Below are 18,216 nucleotides of genomic sequence, written 5' to 3'. Positions count from 1 at the left end.
GGTGTTGCAAAAAGTGGAAAGTTGGAAAGTTCTTTTCCTTCAATCGTTTCACTTAAATTAGGGAAAAAACAACCATTAGAGTTCTCCAGAATTTATTAGAAATGCAAATGTTCCCTTATTTTCCAATAAAATGAAAGACAAAAGGATTGATTTTAAATTGAAAAAAATGGCTAAAAGAAAATAATATTCAGCCATATAATATGTTCACAACCCAAGGGCACAACATTTTCTGATTTTATGATATGGAAGAATCTTAAAAATACTAAAAAAAAAATCCAGTATCCCCTAGCCCCACCCAGCCCTAAACGTCTGTTTGCATTAAAGAATCTCCTGTGAGGAAGAAACTTTACAACTGTCGTGATTTGAGCCTTCTGGATTCCTGAGAGCAAATGACCCACAGAGCAACTCCAGTCACAGGTGCAGCATGCACATGCAGGGCTTTCTTGTGACCGTCCGCCAGGTGGCACTGCTGTCCCATATGCAAACATCTTGATCCTCAATACAGAGAATTGGAAGCAATCTCACAAAAACCCCAGAATTTTTCAGAGCTCAGCGTGAAAGCACCTCTATCCACAGAAAAGTTACTTGAGTTTTATACCAGAATCGTCCTATTAGCCCAGATCAAGGTGAGCCCAGGAAAAGTTCTTTGGCATGGTGCTAGGAAATCTGGCCAAATTCTACTCAATCCCATGATCTTTCATTCAACTGTTAGGTTGCAACGGTTCTGCAGCCAACGCCTCAGATGGCACTCTATTGAAAATCTTAAAAATTACAAATTAACTTCAGTTGTGTTTTGGCTTCATTATAAAGGCTGAATCGCCTCAGGGGAAGAAATGGAAAAGGAAAATAAATCTTCAAAGTGACTGAAAACGAGAAAAATACTTCACAGAGCCAAGTACCAGGAGCAAAAGCTTATCAACCTGTCAACCTTGTACTAATACCTGTCCCCCTAAAGGCTCACCAAAATGTATAAATAGTCTATAATCCCTTATCTGAAACTCCTGGAACCAGATATGTTTTAGAATTCAGAATCTGTCTTTTGTAGTTTTAGAGTAATAATATAGTGCATATACCATAAATGAAGTAAATCTCTAGTCAGGGCTGGGGCAGTACCCTGCAATCAAACACATTACTATTTCTGCAGCCAAATCCATGAATATTTATACTACATGGGATAAAGAGAATAAATGTCTTCACATTGGTCCCATTGCCCTCTTTTGCCCAAAATGAGTCTTTCCCTGATTTAAGGAAGAAAAAGACTTTCCATTTTTAGAAGCACTTTTGATTTAAAAATTGGGATAAAGGATCATGAATTTATGCCACTCATTTCCTCTATATCGAGGAATTATCTAGAAATGGGCCTGGTACCAGTTGTGGAATTGCTTGAGAGGAACTACAGAAGATCTGTAAAACCAAAATGAGGAATGTTCTCTTATGACAATTAGTATGACAGTCATATCCTGCAGTCAAGATATGACTAAGCAAAATGAACTAGGAAAATCTCAAAATGCATAAACGTAAGCTTTGCAAAAATAATAAATAAATAAGTAAAATGAGAATCCACATTTCTGCATCCTGAGTTGAAGTTCTTGAGAATACAAAACATCCATTCAGAATCACCTCCATAGTCAATAAATCAGAGAACGGAGAACTGTGACTCTTGAGAATAAGTTAATCAAACTCTTGCTTATCTAATTCTCTTAGACCTCAAGGGCTGCAGAAACTCCTTTCTTTTTGGATTCCATCATCAACAACAAGGAAATGAGTACGGGTCACTGTGACTACCTTCTAGGAGCTATTCTGACGAATTCCCAGGTAAGCAGAGAAAATGCAGGTTTTCCAGGAGACATAAAGCCTTTACACATTCAAGCAGAGATTCCGTTCCTATCTATTCATTTCTTTCAAAGTATCAGCTAATCTAGGCAAAAGGCACTACACCACATAATGAGGTCAATGTATTTACTTAGACCTCGTCCTCAGCTGATACTCTATCGTCAGTTAACTCCCAGAGCCTCCCGTCCTGTGCCCTGAATTTAATTGGCTATGGTCAGTGTGTCTTTACCTTGGATCTCCACTCTTTACTCTCTACCTCCTGCCCCACCAATGAAAACTTACTTAATCCAACATCTCCCTCTTCTTGGTCATTTGGAGCTTGATGACAGCAAAGACGGCGAAGGAGGAGACCCACGTGACTCAGCAGGATGAAAGGTGGGGGCAGCCAAGGCTTCTCGTGGTAGGTCATGATGTAGCGATAGCGATTGTATTTCCACAGTTTATTTGAAATGGATTTCATATCTAGGTAAACATTACTGTAAGTTATAGTAAGAGAGGGACAATGTTTTAATACGGAATCCTGAAACATAGTGGTTAGATTCTTTATTTTCCAACTTGTATGATTGGTTCACCTGACACTACCAGCAGCTGGCCAATAAAAATAATATCCATTGCATTTATGATTCTTCTTCCACCAAACAAAATACATTAATCACCTTCTACAATAAAATATGCTGATCAGAATAATAAGAAAAAGGTAGAAACTACAATCAGATAAGAAAATGCTAACATTTTAAAATGCAATGAACAGAAACTGCCAGCTGGAACTTAACACTATTCTTGGTTCACCATCTCCTCTCACATGAGAAGCTCTTTTCAGCCCATGATTCATCATTCACAGTAAACAGCTTTAATGTTCCTCTATATCATCAACCTTACAAAGAGGTTCTCTTAATGTCAAATGTGAAAATTGCTAGAATAATCCTAGTTAAAACACTCAAATGAAAAAGTATTAATGAAGAAGAGACAGAGAAGAAAAATCAATTCATCCCAAAATAAATCAATATGCAGGGCTTCCATTTAGAAGCTAGGTAAATTATTTAGATTAAAATGAAAGTAACCCTTTATTGGTAGGCCCCCTCGGATTTTCCCTTTAATTACATTAATTATAATATGCAGATAGTATAGTAAATATTGATACTATAGAACTTACAATGGAAGTTGTGATGGGTGGTACAGTTATTCTAAAATAGCATATCATCCCTAACTACTTAACTGTAAGTATATAACATTTTTGGGGGTGGGCATAATGGAATGTCCATCTTAAAATTTTGATTAGGCTAATATAAAATTAGCTTCTTTAGAGAAAGACGGTAGAGTAGTACTTGGGTAGGGCAGCCAAATAGCAAATGAAAATACAAGCAAGCTTAAACTTGAGCAATGACAGAGAAAGAACCAGCACCATCCTAGAGAAAGCCAGCTTAGGATAAGAGGAGAGAGGAAGGTCACAGAGTCCATAAAGTAGATGATGGAAACACAGATAACTGTGTTTTAACAGCAGTTCTCAAAGTGTGGTCACTGAACCAGCAGCATTAGCATCACGTGAGAACATGTCAGTTCTTGGGTCCTAGCCCAGAACTACCAAATTAGGAACCCTAGCGGTGGACATTATAGCCATCTGTGTCTCAGCAAGCCCTCCAGGTGATTCTCGTGCACCATCAAGTTTGAGATCCACCAAGATGACAGGCCACTGTCACTCCAAATGCCACTATGGCTGTCCACCAGCAGGTGGCGATCTTCAGAGTGTACTGTATTTCAGGTTCTTTGTAACTATTGGCACAGAGAGTCTGGAAAGGGCCCCTGGACAGGTAGTCAGATCTGAGGGTCAGCTTGTTTGGTCCTCAGTGTGTTCATGTCTAAAGTGAGAAGATTGGTCTATCTGAGGATTTCTCAACCTCTCCTTTGACACTTGCCATTTTGGAGAACCAAAAATCTCATACCCACTCTCAACATTGTTTGAAATGTCAAAAAAAATAGCTATGCTAACTAAACATCAATAAATGTTATAAGTTCATAAAACGGTGGGGGCTAAAAAAGATAGCTATCATATAAACTTGTAACAAGCAGGAAAGCATGTCTTCCCCAAATATATGGCAAATATTGTTTTTTAGTATTCTGATTTATTTTGCCTCCCTCCAGCCTTTATCTTCTCTGCTTTCTTTACTTAGATTCCATGCATTGACTTCCCTTTTCTTATCTATCTCTCTTCAGTGAGATAATCAATGAATAAAATACCTAGCACAGTGCTTAGCACATAAGAGGCATTCAGAAAATACTTGTTTCTTCCCAGCACCTCACTTGATTTCTTTCATTCATCAAAGAAATATGCACCAAGCACTCTTCTTGGTGTTTGGGATAAATTCATGAGTAAAAAAGACCAAAAAAAAAAAAAAGAAAAGAAAACCCAATAGTCCCTGTGGAGCTTATTTATATTCCAGTAGATGAGCCAGATAAACAGAAAAACATAATATATAAATAAATTAAAAATATATTTGTGTATATAATATAAGTGAGTAGGAAGCCAGAAGAGTAAGGAGTAGAAGGTCTGCCAAGGACAATGAAAGGGAGCTGCACTCGTAAATCTCATCCTTAGGTCAGGCCTAATTCATAAGGGGACATGTAAGCAAAGACTTGAAGTGGGTGAGGGAATGAACTACACTGATACCTGGGGGAAGAGCATTCCAGACTTAGGGAACAGCAAGCAAAAACACACCTGCATTGTGTGAGAAACAGTGAGAGGCCGGTGTGGTTGGAGAGGAATGGGTGAGGGGAAGAGTAGCGTGATTTGAGAAGCAACAGAGAAGCCAAATCACATGGAGCCCTCTAGATCATTGTAGGAACTTTGACTTTTACCCAGAGGGAAACGGGGAGCCATTGAAGGGTTTGGAGCAGAACAGTGACATCTTCTGACATATGTTTTTAAAGGGTTACTAAGGCTACTGCATTGACAACAGAATTTCGAGGCCAAAGACAGAAGCAGAGAAAGAAATTTGGAGACTGTGGTAGCAGTGGGGCGGTAAGAGGCGGTTGGATTGGTGATCTCTTTGCAGGTAGGGTCAACAGGGGCTCCTGACAGTTTAAAGGTGGAAGTATGAGAGGCATTAAGAATGACTCCAAGGTTTTTGGTCAGAACAACTAGAAAGATGGAGCTTGGCCAGAAACTTGTGGTCTTCTCCCAGGATTTGGAAAAGACTACAAGTAGAATAAGTATATGCCGGGAAAGAGGGGAGATCAAGAGTTTGGACATTTAAAACTTTAGAATTCTGTATGCATCAAACTGGTGATGGAAGGGGGCAGTTGCATCTATAAGACTGGAGTTCAAGGAAGAGATTTGGGCTGGATATACAAATTGGAATTTGTCGACATCTACAGGAAACTGACCAAAATCACCAAACAAAGAGTAAATAAATGACAAGCAAGGTCTGGGCCCAGGGACATTCCACTGTTAAAAGGTTGAGGAGAAGGAGATAATCCAGAAAAGGAGACTGAGAAGAAGAGAAAAGTGAGATAGAAGAAAACAGAGAACAAGATACACTGGGAGCCAAGTGAAGAAAGGATATCAAGAACTCCATAGCCAACTTTCAACCTCATCAACTCTTATTCTTCTATTATTCCAACTTATTACTTTATTACAATGCATGATCTCCTTTCATTCTGCTTTTACTACACTTTCTCTCCATTTATTTTTTCTCTTTTCATGCTCTGCTCCCTTCCTACCAGTAGTTTCATGCCCATATTTTAAAACCACAGTAATAAAACATGGAACACACACAAAATCCAACATTACATACTCAAAATACATGTGAATTTACTCAAAATACCTGCCCCTATTTTGATTTAAATAAAATAACCATATTTAATTAAAATAACCTACTTGAAGAAAGCAATCAACAGGTTCACCATGATGATATATTGCACAAAGAGGTAGACAGCTTGGAGGAACGGAGTAAGAAAAGATCCAGGAGGGCAAGATGGGTCACTTGAACAAACTACAAATAAAGAATTGAAAAGAATGAGAAATAAGGTGAATCACAGTCTTATGACTCTAGACAAATATTTAGCACATTAACGTAGCAGAATACCAGAAATTTTTGACATTTTTATGATTTAGATGATTATTTTCCAAATTTCATTTTTATTCTGAGTATCTAAAAAGGTTCAATTTCTGCATGATGGCAAAATCCCCTTTGCACCGTCTATCTCTGAAGCGTAGACTTCTCCATATATCATCCAGTATGGCTCAAACACAATATCTCGAGCAAGGCTCCAAGATGGGGGCTCCTGTGGCGAAAGGATGGCCTTGCGTGCCACTCCAAAGCTCAGCAGGACTATGGCCATCATGATCACAATGTAGAACATGTTTGCTGTCTGCAAAATAGCACAGCACAACCAGAATTTTACCACAGACTTGAAATTTAAAACTAATCAAACACCAGCAGCCATCATTATTATACCTGCCAATAATAAGACTGTCTACAGTCATTGACCAAAATGCCCTAATCCATGAATAGCTGGGTTTCCTTTGGCTAAATCATTTTGTTTTCTCTGCACAGTATGTGTTTCATGTCATGTGGTCTGTTGGAAAAACATAAATGTGCTAAGGGTAAAGAGTCTGTACTTCTTTCTTTAAGAAGTAATGAAATGTGAACAGCTTTTGAATATCTAATTCCAACTTTTCACCAATTGGACCAGAGGTTAGGAAAAGAAAGAAATAAAAATAAGGGGTCAAATAAGTCAAATGGCTCCTTATTCCTGGGATTATCTTCAGGAATTGATGAGAGTCTCAGAAATTGATCAGGTGAGTTTTATTTTGCTTACTAAATGCACATCAACTAAACGCGATTGTTCACGGTGGCAAAAGACAATTATTCCATGAGTATTCCATGAGCTTCTCTACATATCTTAGCCTCCCTTCCATGAGGCTGGGACAATGTGACCAATTCTAACTGATGGCCTGTGGAGTGACAGTGACTTATGTCACTTCCTGTCCAGAGCAGTTAAAAGCTGTTAAACTTTCTCCCTCCCTCCCATTCCCTGCCACAGGAGACCTTGGAAGCCACATATTGACATGGCTGTGTGACAAGATGGAAGGATTCTGAATCCCTGAATCACAGGGCAGAGGACAACCCTTAGGAGCACTCATCAAACTTTGCATTAGGGAAAAATAAACTTGTGCTGAGTCACTGAGATATATCAGTTACTTAGCATAGCCTATCTGATAAACACCCGTGTCACCAAGACCAGAGAAAATGTTGCTGATGTAAAAGTGTAAAGTAAGCAAAATCTGTCTTTGGAGTCGTAGAGGTTATCCCTCTTCTGCTCTTTGTTTCAGCACTATCCTTCCCTCGCAAGAACTTGCCCCTTCCCCACCAGTGAGTATTCCAGAAAGAAAAGCCAAAGATGATCTGGAGGGACTGCACTTCCTCAAGGTTGGGTCTCAGGTCCTGTGAAAAACCAGCTGGAGTAGCTAGTCCAGCTGCACAGTGAGGTCAGATGACAGACAGAGCCAGGTAGCCTAGATTTGAATCCTGCTCCTCAACTTAAGCCCTTGGGAAATTTATTTAAGCTCCATTTCCTCGTATATAAAAAGTGGATAATAATACTACCTATCTCATAAAGTCGTTTTGAAGATTAAATGAGTTAATATACACAAAGTACTTAGAACAGTGTGTGGCTCATAGTAAGCACTATTTAAGAGTTGGCTTAGGGTGGGGAGATAAAAAGATAAATTGATATTTCACCAGAAAATATTATTGGTGGTAGCCTCACACAAATCTGGCTCTCGGGAATGACTGCACTCAGAGACAAGCTTGACTCAATCATATCATCTGACCCTAACCAAAAGGGTAAGCTGAGTATCTAATCAACCACCTAATATGCGATCCAAGGGCTTTGTTAAATATGAATTTGTGGTTACAAGGAAAGCAGTGATGAAATGATCTTGTTGTCTCTGCTTCTAAAAATAATTCAAAGAGTTAAACTATTGGATGTGAACATGAAATTAGGTAGAACCATTAAAAAGGACACCAGAATACACAAGCAAACTGTACTCACCATTTTTGCAATCATGGTCACATATGGACCTGCATGTTGATTCACAGCAAAGAAGTCCAAGAGCCGTGAGAACCAGAATATGATGTCTATGCAGTAGATTAGTCTTCCCGCCGTGTGGAAAGGAGGGTTACCCCACCGAAGGCCAAAACCAACTGAAAACAGGCCAATAGCCACAGTCTCCATTAGGTTCCAGTACTCACTAATCCATACCTTCACCTTTTGAGTAAACTTCCCAGGTTCTGAAATACAGACCTAAAAGAAGAAAGAAAGAAGGAAATTTAAAGAATAGGGTATAACTCAAGAGTCTCATCAATATATTCTTCTTCAACACACCAACTGCTCATTTAAAGAGTAATTTGAATCCTGCCAAACCTTAGATGGCAAGGAGATTTGGGAGACTTAAGTTATCCTTGGGTAATGAATTATGCAAACAATTCTATAAATATATTTTAATGTCACTGATAGTGCTAGCCAGCTATTTGAAAACGCAATCAGAAGTAAAAAAAAAAAAAAAGGTAGTTTTTCTACTTTCATAAATTCTAAGCTAATACAGGGGAACACCAAGACATTTTAAAACTCAATATAGCAGTGGATCTGTATAGCTGCAATTCCATTTCCTGAGGTATAGCCGAATGCAAAAGAGACTGGTTTGAAACTGAGGAATCCTGAAATCTAGTCCTATTACTGCTATTTAGTGAGTTCTTGATAAATTACTAAGAATGTCACAGTGGGAGTCACTATTATAAGAAATCATTCCTGCAACAAAATATTAGACAAATAGAAACATAAAATAGCAAACCTATTTTCCCTGAAGCATAAAAAATGGTGAAATTCAGAATCTCTCTAGAATTATCTATAATCTATAAACTCCACAATAGCAACCAGCAGGCAACATAGGTATAATTACTAAGAACACATTTACTCAGTGTATAATGTTGGTCATCTTAGCTGTAGGACAAAATAAATGTTTGTAAATGCATAAACATAGAGATTCATACACATTGATATCTAAAGCACCGCAAATCATAACTGTACGTGATTGCAGTTATAACTGCATAGGAATGTTAATTCTTTTTTAAGTGACTCGTTGCAAACTAAAAATGAAAATTTTGATTTGTTTGGTTTGGTTTCTTTGGCTACTTGCCTCAGAGGGATTTTCAGTTCCAGTTTGCAAAGGTGTTTAGATGGATCTTTCAAAAGTTAGAAATGAATTCTTAACAAATTGCACAACTTTGGCCATTTATGTTATGTTTCACAGTGAGCCGAAACTGCTAATATGCAAGTAATGCAAGACTATAAAAATCAATCTCACAAAAAAAACCCACTTCTGGGTACTCAAATGGTTGGAGAGTCTAATAACAATTAGCATCACTCTAGGACTGATAAACACACTAAGACATCCTTGAAAATAACTGCTTTCAAAAAGCAGCAACTAGCAGGAAGTATTCGGCAAGGATAAAGGGCTGAGAGCAGAGATTTTCCCCTAAACACTCTTCCTGCAGCATGCAAATCAGGATCAGCATTACCTGTCTCACCCCAACCCTTGCTGTGTCCATTTTCATCCCGAGCCCAGAACACCTCTAGGAGAGGTGCGGAGAAGACAAAGGCAGAAGGGGTAACTCACCTCCCTGACTTTCTCAACGGCATTGGTGAAGATGTAAATGATGACAAGCCACTCCTGCACGCTGGGCTGGGGCTGCATCTCCACCAACACTGTGTAAGTGAACAGCATGAGGAACGCGACATACGCCATCTGTGAGGGGGACACACATTCCCCACATGTGAGCAACAGTCATAATGGAGGATGCCAAGCAGACAGAGAGAGAGCCGAGTGGAAACACATGCATGAAATTCAATGTGATAACATGAAACTGGGACCACCCTCTGATTAGTGATGACCTAATATCCAGGAAGGCACAAGAATCCATGGTTTTCTAGTCTGGGATTTACTGGCAGGAATGAAGATCACTATTCTCAAATGCATGAGAGGGGTCACTGTCTCCGCCTGTTGGCTCCTGACCAGAATTTCCAGAAGACTGCACATCCAGCATGGGCACTTTCAGGCTAACAGCAAGCCAAGAGGGAATCACACATCTTCCTCTCCATTCACACATACAGAACGTGTGTGCCAAGTACACCAACTGAGCAGTGTCAATAGGTGCCTATTTTCAAACATCATAAATTGTGGCATTTACTACTGCTAAGAGTTTTATTTTATGTTGATGAAAAATTCTGGTTAGTGGAGAAGTATTGTCTAACTGTGAGTCCTCGTAATTAAAGACATATTTTCAGCACTCAGCCTGAAGCATGATAGATATTCAAGAAACATATGTTTAATTACTGTGTACACTAAACCTAATGCCCAGTCTCTTCAAAGAATTAAAACACAATAAACACACATATAATCATGCATTGTTTAACAACAGGGAAACATTCTGAGAAATGCATCCTTAGGTGATGTCGTGGTTGTGGGAACATCATAGAGTGTACTTACACAAACCTAGGTGGCATAGCCTATGACACACCTAGGCTATATGGAACTAATCTTATTGGACACGGTCACATGTGGTCCATTGTTGACTGAAACATCATTATACAGTGCATGACTGTGTATACATAGTGATTAATAGCTTTGTAATCTTATCTAACATTCTTATCTTCTTAAGATATATTCCCAGAAGCAGAATAGCTGGGTACACACATTTAAAACTGTAAAACATATTACTAAATTGCCTGCCAGGAAGGCTTTCCCAGTTTCCACAATCACCAACAATGCACAAGATGGCGCAGTCCTTTAACAGCTTCAGAGACAATACACGGTGCTAGCTGATTGACACTTGTATTAAAAATCCCAGATCAATAGAGAGAAAAATGTGTGCTTGTGTGTGCATGTGTTTTCATTCTCACAAGAATCATATTATTTTAATCTAGATTCCTATTTCTCATATCTTTTTGAGGTCTACCTAAGTGTGACAAGTCTTCCAAGTTTAGTTCTATGTAGACAATGGCTGAAACCACTTCTGACTACACAATAGCGATATTATATATAACAGGTGGTATTGCAGGCAGCTATAGTGGATATTACTGCCCATAAGTTAAAGAGCCATAGTAGAGAAGAATATAAGAAAGTTAAGGTAAATTCTATTAATTCTGTACTTCTCTAGGTCTGTGCCTCAAAGTCTGAGTACATTTGACGGCCCGTTAGGGACATAATTGAATAAATTTATGCTATCAAGCAGTCATTTTTTACATTTTTGTCATTGCTTTTACAGTGGCCAGATACTAAAACACTGTAGATCTTGGTGGTATTGCTTCTGAGTCTTTTTATTTCTTTCCAATTTTTAAAAAAAGATTCAAAAATGTTTACATTTTTCTTTTCAACATAACATTTATAACAAGACACTGCTTTAATATAGCACACATGCCATAACCTAGCAATGTGATAGCCAACACTAAAAAGCCTGTGCTCACCATCCATTATAGTGGGCAGATCTGGCTGGCTTATTTGTCCTATTTATTAGCTATTTTTTGTTGTTCTATTTGCTTAGCTTTGCTCCTGTCTCTGAGAGTTTGTAAGCTGGAAATTTCTAAGGAAAGAAATAGTTGAATACTCTTTTCCCAATGATGTGACTATAGTTAAAATTCTCTCAGAGCTGTAATCAGTCTCTGGGATATTTCGGTGCATACTCACAAAAATGATGAAACCTCATCATTTGAAGGGAGATTTGATTTTTGAAAACAAATAAAAGTCATTCAGAGCTATGCACTTATTCAATAAGTATACAATCTGAGTGTATGGTTGGCCAAGTAAATATTTTGAAATATAACACATTTAGATAAGTATCCTTTTAAAGTCACACTTCAAATGTTTTAGAAATACAAAATCTTGGCCATGAGTAATTAATGTATAGACAAGCATTAGAAAAATAAACGCTATTAAATGTGAAAAGCATTAAAACATTTAAAGTACAGTTCATGCTGTCTCTGTATCTCTACTATTCATAATAGATTTGGTATTTGTTCATACAATTCAACTTCTAAAATTTTTATTGCCCTCTATATATTTATGAGCATATGTTAGTGTAGACAATAAACACCTGCATTTTGTCTATATTACACATTATTCCTACAAAGAAAAAAAAATTCAACTGCTAATATTTTTGCACAAGATGGGAAGAGAATCCACCTCCATCACTTAACTCTAAAAACATCATTGTTAACTCTACTGTCCCACAAAGCTTCTAATGCTCAGTCCCAGCTGTGCCCAATGGAAGCATGCCAGGAGGAAGAACATGCTTGTTCTTTCACTCCCAAAGATCTGCTCCAACCTTTCCTTGCCTCCCTCCAATCTTCTTTCCTACCTCCTTTGTCATTCCCCCAGTTTTTTGTTACAGCACTTCTACGTTTTTATCACAAATAGGCAAATCAGGCCTATCATTATCAACATTATCATTAGCTATTAATCATCATGAATACTATATATAATTATTGCAATGAGACCAACCGTATAAAACCAAAACTTGACAATTGGAGCACTGTAGAACTCATAGATTTTCCTGGTCCATGGAAGGCTCTGGGGACCACTCTTTAAATCAAAGTGCTGATTTTCATCCAGTTTCTCATCAGGGCCCCTTTCTAAATCACAATCTTTCTGCAAAAGAAATACATAATTATTTATTGTCAGGGGCTTAACTAAAATATTGACATTGGCAAATATCCAAAATATATCATAAATATATAAGTATAATGAATACATTAGAAATTAACTGGGCACCTACTTGCCAAATTATAATCTTAGTCTTGAAGGGAAGGAAAACTACATGTTATTGTACAAAATCTTTGTCTGGGTAAGGAGCACAGGGTATTTCTGAAAAGCAAGCTGTCTCCAACAATCAGAACTAGTCAAACTAAGAGTAGTTGCAAGGATTTAAAAATGGTCCCTGTTTCTGTTCTGTTTAATCTCTTTCATCAGTAATTTTGGAACCTAAGGATATTCATAAAATCCACAAGAAATCAATAGCAGATGATACCATTATTAACATAATTCAAAAGGACAAAATGGACATGCAACAATGATATATCTTTTCCTAGTCATAGGAAAGCCAGGCACAGCGTTAGTTTCAGGATTCTGGCTTTGACAACTTCTTCACTCATTTAAAGCAGAAGTTCTTTACCAGAAGGTCATGGACTCTCTGAGCTTCTGGAGTTCCTTGAACCTCCTGCAACTATATGCAAGTATGTGTGTCGTACGTGTGCATTTTTCTAGGGAAAGCATCATATCTTTCATCAGTTTCTCAAAGCTATGTGTCAGCCCAAAGGGGTTAAGCCTTGTAGGTGATGAGCACTCAGTATCTGTGTGTGGGAGAGAAGTGGTTGCATGAGTGACTACACAGGTGTCCACACAGAAGAGCCTTTAAAAAGAAAAGAAAAAAGAAATTTTAAAAAAAGGAAAAAAGCACTTGTAGCCTAGTTGCTTTTGAGAAGAGGGAACTTAGGGGCTGTCAAGGAGAAGCAAAAGAAATGTCACCCGACTATAAATATCTGTATGGTTTTAATTTTCTAACAGGAAATGCATTACTTGTGTAATTTTTTGAAGCAGTATTAAATGAAAAGAAAGGAATGTTCTCTGATGCCTCTCAGACTAGCACATTTCTTCAACTCATCCACAAAAGATCTCTCTAGCATCAGACCTGCAAGATTAGCAAGATTTTTCAAGCCCAGAAATGAATCACGTTTTGCTTGAATTGTCTGTGTAATTGCAGGAAATGTAATTTTCGAGGCCTCAGGCATCTAACGGGTTATCTCAATGCCTGACTGATTGTTCCATCATTCGCCTCACTTTGGGCAGTGGAGTTGGGGGTGTGACTTGGAGGTGTAGGAACTGACCCATTTCCTAACAGGTTTGAACCAGCCTAGAGTTAAAATGGCTTAGCACTGATTAGACAAGTCACTACGTACTGTGATTTTAATGACAACAGTACCACTTCAGAAAGACCCCAGAAAGCAATTTAAGTAATGACCTTGTTATTAAATAATTTCTCTTATTATTTTGTCTAGGAGTGTTTCATTAGGTCTTAATTACCGTTGACAGTCTGCTGTGGATTATAAAGTGCTAATTGAGCCTCTGAGTTGAATTCAAAGACACCAACTACCATGATGAATACAGCATGGAAACACAAATTGAGATTCAAGACTTTTTTTTTCCTTACAAGAAGGTAAACACAAAAATATTTCACTTAGCTAACTTTTATTCTACTCAAATCTCAATCTCTCTCTCCCTCTCTCTATGTCTCTATCCCACTCCTCTTTCTCTTTCTCTAAGAGGAATCAGATACCTGGAGGCACAAGGAATAAAATTATAACTATAACAATCAACTCTACTGTAATTCATGCCTATTTTACACTGTATTATAGTTATCTTTTCCTTTTAATGATGCTCTGATAAAATAGATTATTGTTCAACTTTTTAAAACTTTTTTTCATTGTGATTTATCAACTTGTGTAAGACTAAACTCATCTTTCACCTTCAAAACTTGTTCCTTTTCCAGTCATCCTCATGTTCCTTCAAGATGGCTTTGTTTTAACCATCAGCCTCTCTCAGTCATATTTGTTATCTCCCTCTCATCCATGCTCCATGTTCAAACCTTATTTGACTTCACTTAAAATCTGTCTTTTCCTCTCCATATGCATTGCTACTAACCCTGGCTAAAGCCCTTCTTACTTCTCATCTGGATGGTTACACTAGCCTAAGGTCTCCCTGCTTCCAGCCTGTCTTCTTGCTACATCATCGTGTACACTGGCAGCAGAATAATTTTCCTAATGGTCAGATCACCTTGCTACCCTGGTCAAATACATTCACTGGCTCTCCATTACCTACAGAATAAAAATCATATTCCTTCATAGAATATACAAGAGTCTCCATGATCTAGCCTCACTCTACTTTCCCAGTCATACTAGCAAATATTCCCTCCTTGTCCCATGTCCACTATAACCTGGACTCTAGCCAAAGCATTATGACGCTTGACATATGCCTTGCATTTCCTGCCTCTGTGCTCCTATTTATGGTGTTCCTTCCAATGAAATGCTACTTTCCCTCTCCATATCCTCAAGTCACATCTCAAACACGACCTCAGTCATGAAGCTGTCACCAACCCCTAATCCTCACGTACTAACCCCAAGTGAAAGAAGAGTCCTCTTCTTCCACTAGTTAATCCATTCTGCCACCTTGCTATAATTTGTTCCTAAGAAAGTTCATGTCATCAAAAGTCATGCTTTCAAGGGATTAGCAGGTAGAGAGATTCAAACTTGTCATGGAAAAGTTATTTTGTCTGTAGAAACTTCAATAAGGAATTTCATAAAACCTCACTAAGCAGATGCAGTGTTTAATTCTATACAGCTTCAGCTCCAGAATAATGGTCTTCCTTTTCCTATTACCAGCAGTGCTTTTATTATATTCATGATCACCCACTATCACCACGAAGACAAAGCACAAAGACTCTAAAAGAGCAGCTATGTTTCATCTGCCTTTGGTTTCTCCCAAAATACATAATACAAATTGTGTTCCTCAACAAATCAAGCACATTATACCTAATTAGCACTATGAAATCTTATATGTCCCACCAAATGCTGCCTCTACTCCCTATTCTCTGCTTAGAAAAATTCTAAACACAAGGTCATCAAAATCTGTTGCTTTAGTTAAATTCAAAGACAAAAGAACATTGTTACTTTAACTATAATCCTTTCATAACAGAAAAGATTTAAAACACTTTTTTCAATAAATGTTTTAAATTGAATAATGGTGAGGCATCACGGATGTTCTGTCTGATTATAAACTCCATGTTAGCAGGGGCCACATCTTTCTTAATTAATGCAATGTCCCCAAAACATCACATCTTGTCTGGCACATGGAAGGTGTCCATTAAATATTCATTGAATTAATAAATTCGTATGGCCATGTCCAAACCACCTGGGTGGGCGATTGCTATTAATAGGACTACTATATTACAGAGAAAAATTAATTTTTCAGAGAATGGTGAGAACTTACTGTATTTTTTTAATGTTAAGAGCACATTTAATTGCCATTCAAGGAAAGAATTCTTTCTCTAAGACTCTCTCCTTTAAGAACAACTGCTTAGTGGAATGCTCTAGCTATCTACAATGCCTTAAGCATCGGCGAAATTTTATCTTTCTATGAAAACTGTAAGGCCAAAAGTGAAGTTGGGTCCACTTGCAGAAAACTATTTGCTACCAAATGCCAACATATTTACATATTTGTTTGTAAATAGACAGCTGAATGATAGAAAACAGCTTCCTGCATCGTTCATTCAACAAGCTAACTAAATGTGAATATCTAAATAAGCATAAAGTCAAACAGAATGTCTCACATATAAAGACAGCATTCTATTTCTAAAGGGGTTAGGTCAATACTATATGTCTTCTCTTCAGTACTATATTTCCTTATAAAAATTTGAAATAGTCTAGACTTAGTAACCATATCATCTAACCAGTACAATCACAATTATGACAACTTGACTAGCCCATCTTTGCAAAGAGTAACTTCTCACACATTCCATAGAGGTTAGAATGTATCTGCCATCTTGGATCTTGAGAACCCCAGATGGAACTTTCAGGCTTAGAAAAGTAAGAAGGAAATGAAGGGAGGGAGGGAGGGAGAAAGGGACGGAGAGAAGAGGAGATGAACACATATCCAAACAGGTGTGAGAGTCAAAATATTTAACAACTGATCTGGCAGTGGGATTAACCAATGAGAATGGATGCTCAACGAATCACAACAAATACCAGCCATACAAACTAATTATAATTATATTTCATTTAATATTTATCAAATATGTTTTTAAATATTATAACACATACCTCATAAGTGCAAAAGCACATCAGACAAGATGCTAGCTAAAGATGCCTTGTTGAAGTATTAAGTACCAGAAAAGATGTTTACTATACTTCATAGTAAATGGCAACTTTATAAGCAACAATCCAAGTTGAGATATGAAAAGCAAAAAACACATGCACAGATAACATATTGGAGACTCTCCAGGGAAGACGGGTTGCAAGAGCAGTAGCTCAAGTTACCCATGAAAAAGCATATTTCTGGGAACTCAAGTAAAACTATTCATAGTCACTGGATATAACAAATGAAAAAATTTGTGGAGCATAACAGCGAAAATCAATGCCAATTCTAAACCTGCATGTTTATAAATGAAGATTTTTAAGGATATGAGGCATTCCTTATTGTAGCTTTAGAGAAATGGTGAGTCTATTTATTCTACTAGTCACAAAGGAAAATGAAAAGTTAGGCACCTGTGAAGATATAATAAAGTCCTTGATTTTAGCTTTGAGGCAGAAATGGGATATTTTGCTTAACCACATAAGGCGAATAATTAGATCTACCATACACGCTATATTTGACCATACTATAATATGATTGAGAGTGTTAATTAAATAAACTTTGTGTGTGTATGTTCGCGTGCAGTCCATGCCAGGAAAACTCAGTCCACTATGATATTGCACTAACCATAACAGCACTTTCTTTGGCACTGCTGGGGTTCTGGTCACCATTATACCACGTAAACTGGAAGTCCTGGGACTGGGGAACATGTGACATCTCTGCTTTGCTTTTAAATTCCAATGTCAAAATTGTGGGTGGTAAAAGAATACTTACGATGATCTTTAAAAGAAAACAAAACAAAATAATAGTAGGAGTTACACAAGGAACAAGTATTATTCAAATAAAATTAAGATTTTAGTGTATATAAAATGTCAGATCCACCCCCAAGTCAGTTGCTATCCTGATTCTATACATACTTTTTGACTCATCACTTCCAATTCTGGAAGTGTCTCCTTCAGAAATATGAATACAATCATATGTGGATAGTGATGTTCATTGCAGGGTTATTTGTAAAAGCAAAAAATTGATGTCAATCTCACAGTGGAATGTTATGCAACCATTAAAAAGACAAAGCAATTTGGAATATAATGAAAAGGTATTCAAGTTATACTGTTAAGTGAAAAAAACCAAGTTATGAAATAATATATATAGCATTATCCCACTTTTGTAAAAAAAGAAAATCAAAAATTAAAAAAATGGGGCCGGCCCCGTGGCCGAGTGGTTAAGTTTGCGCGCTCCGCTGCGGCGGCCCAGGGTTCAGATCCTGGGCACGGACATGGCACCGCTCGTCAGGCCAAGCTGAGGTGGCGTCCCATATGCCACAACGAGAAGGACCTGCAACTAGGATATACAACTATGTATGTGGGGGGAATTTGGGGAGATAAAGCATATTAAAAAAAAAAAAAAAAAGATTGGCCATAGTT

General features: G+C 37.6%; 1 protein-coding gene across 2 annotated transcripts in view; it reads right to left on the bottom strand.

Moving 5' to 3' along the window:
• Positions 1-18,216, bottom strand: part of TRPM6 (transient receptor potential cation channel subfamily M member 6) — a 141,282-nt gene that overhangs the window by 47,098 nt on the left and 75,968 nt on the right. For both annotated transcript variants that reach the window (XM_046664948.1, XM_046664949.1), the window contains 7 exons: positions 17,420-17,572; positions 12,392-12,538; positions 9,512-9,640; positions 7,888-8,139; positions 6,027-6,201; positions 5,708-5,822; positions 2,116-2,309 (listed from right to left, as the gene is read on the bottom strand). In XM_046664948.1, coding sequence (XP_046520904.1) covers positions 2,116-2,309; positions 5,708-5,822; positions 6,027-6,201; positions 7,888-8,139; positions 9,512-9,640; positions 12,392-12,538; positions 17,420-17,572 — 1,165 coding nt within the window. The remainder of the gene's footprint in view (positions 1-2,115; positions 2,310-5,707; positions 5,823-6,026; positions 6,202-7,887; positions 8,140-9,511; positions 9,641-12,391; positions 12,539-17,419; positions 17,573-18,216) is intronic.

Source organism: Equus quagga, chromosome 6, assembly GCF_021613505.1.
Source record: "Equus quagga isolate Etosha38 chromosome 6, UCLA_HA_Equagga_1.0, whole genome shotgun sequence".
Lineage (NCBI taxonomy): Eukaryota > Metazoa > Chordata > Mammalia > Perissodactyla > Equidae > Equus > Equus quagga.
Note: the sequence above shows the minus strand (reverse complement) of the source record. Positions and strands in the feature narration are given on the sequence as shown.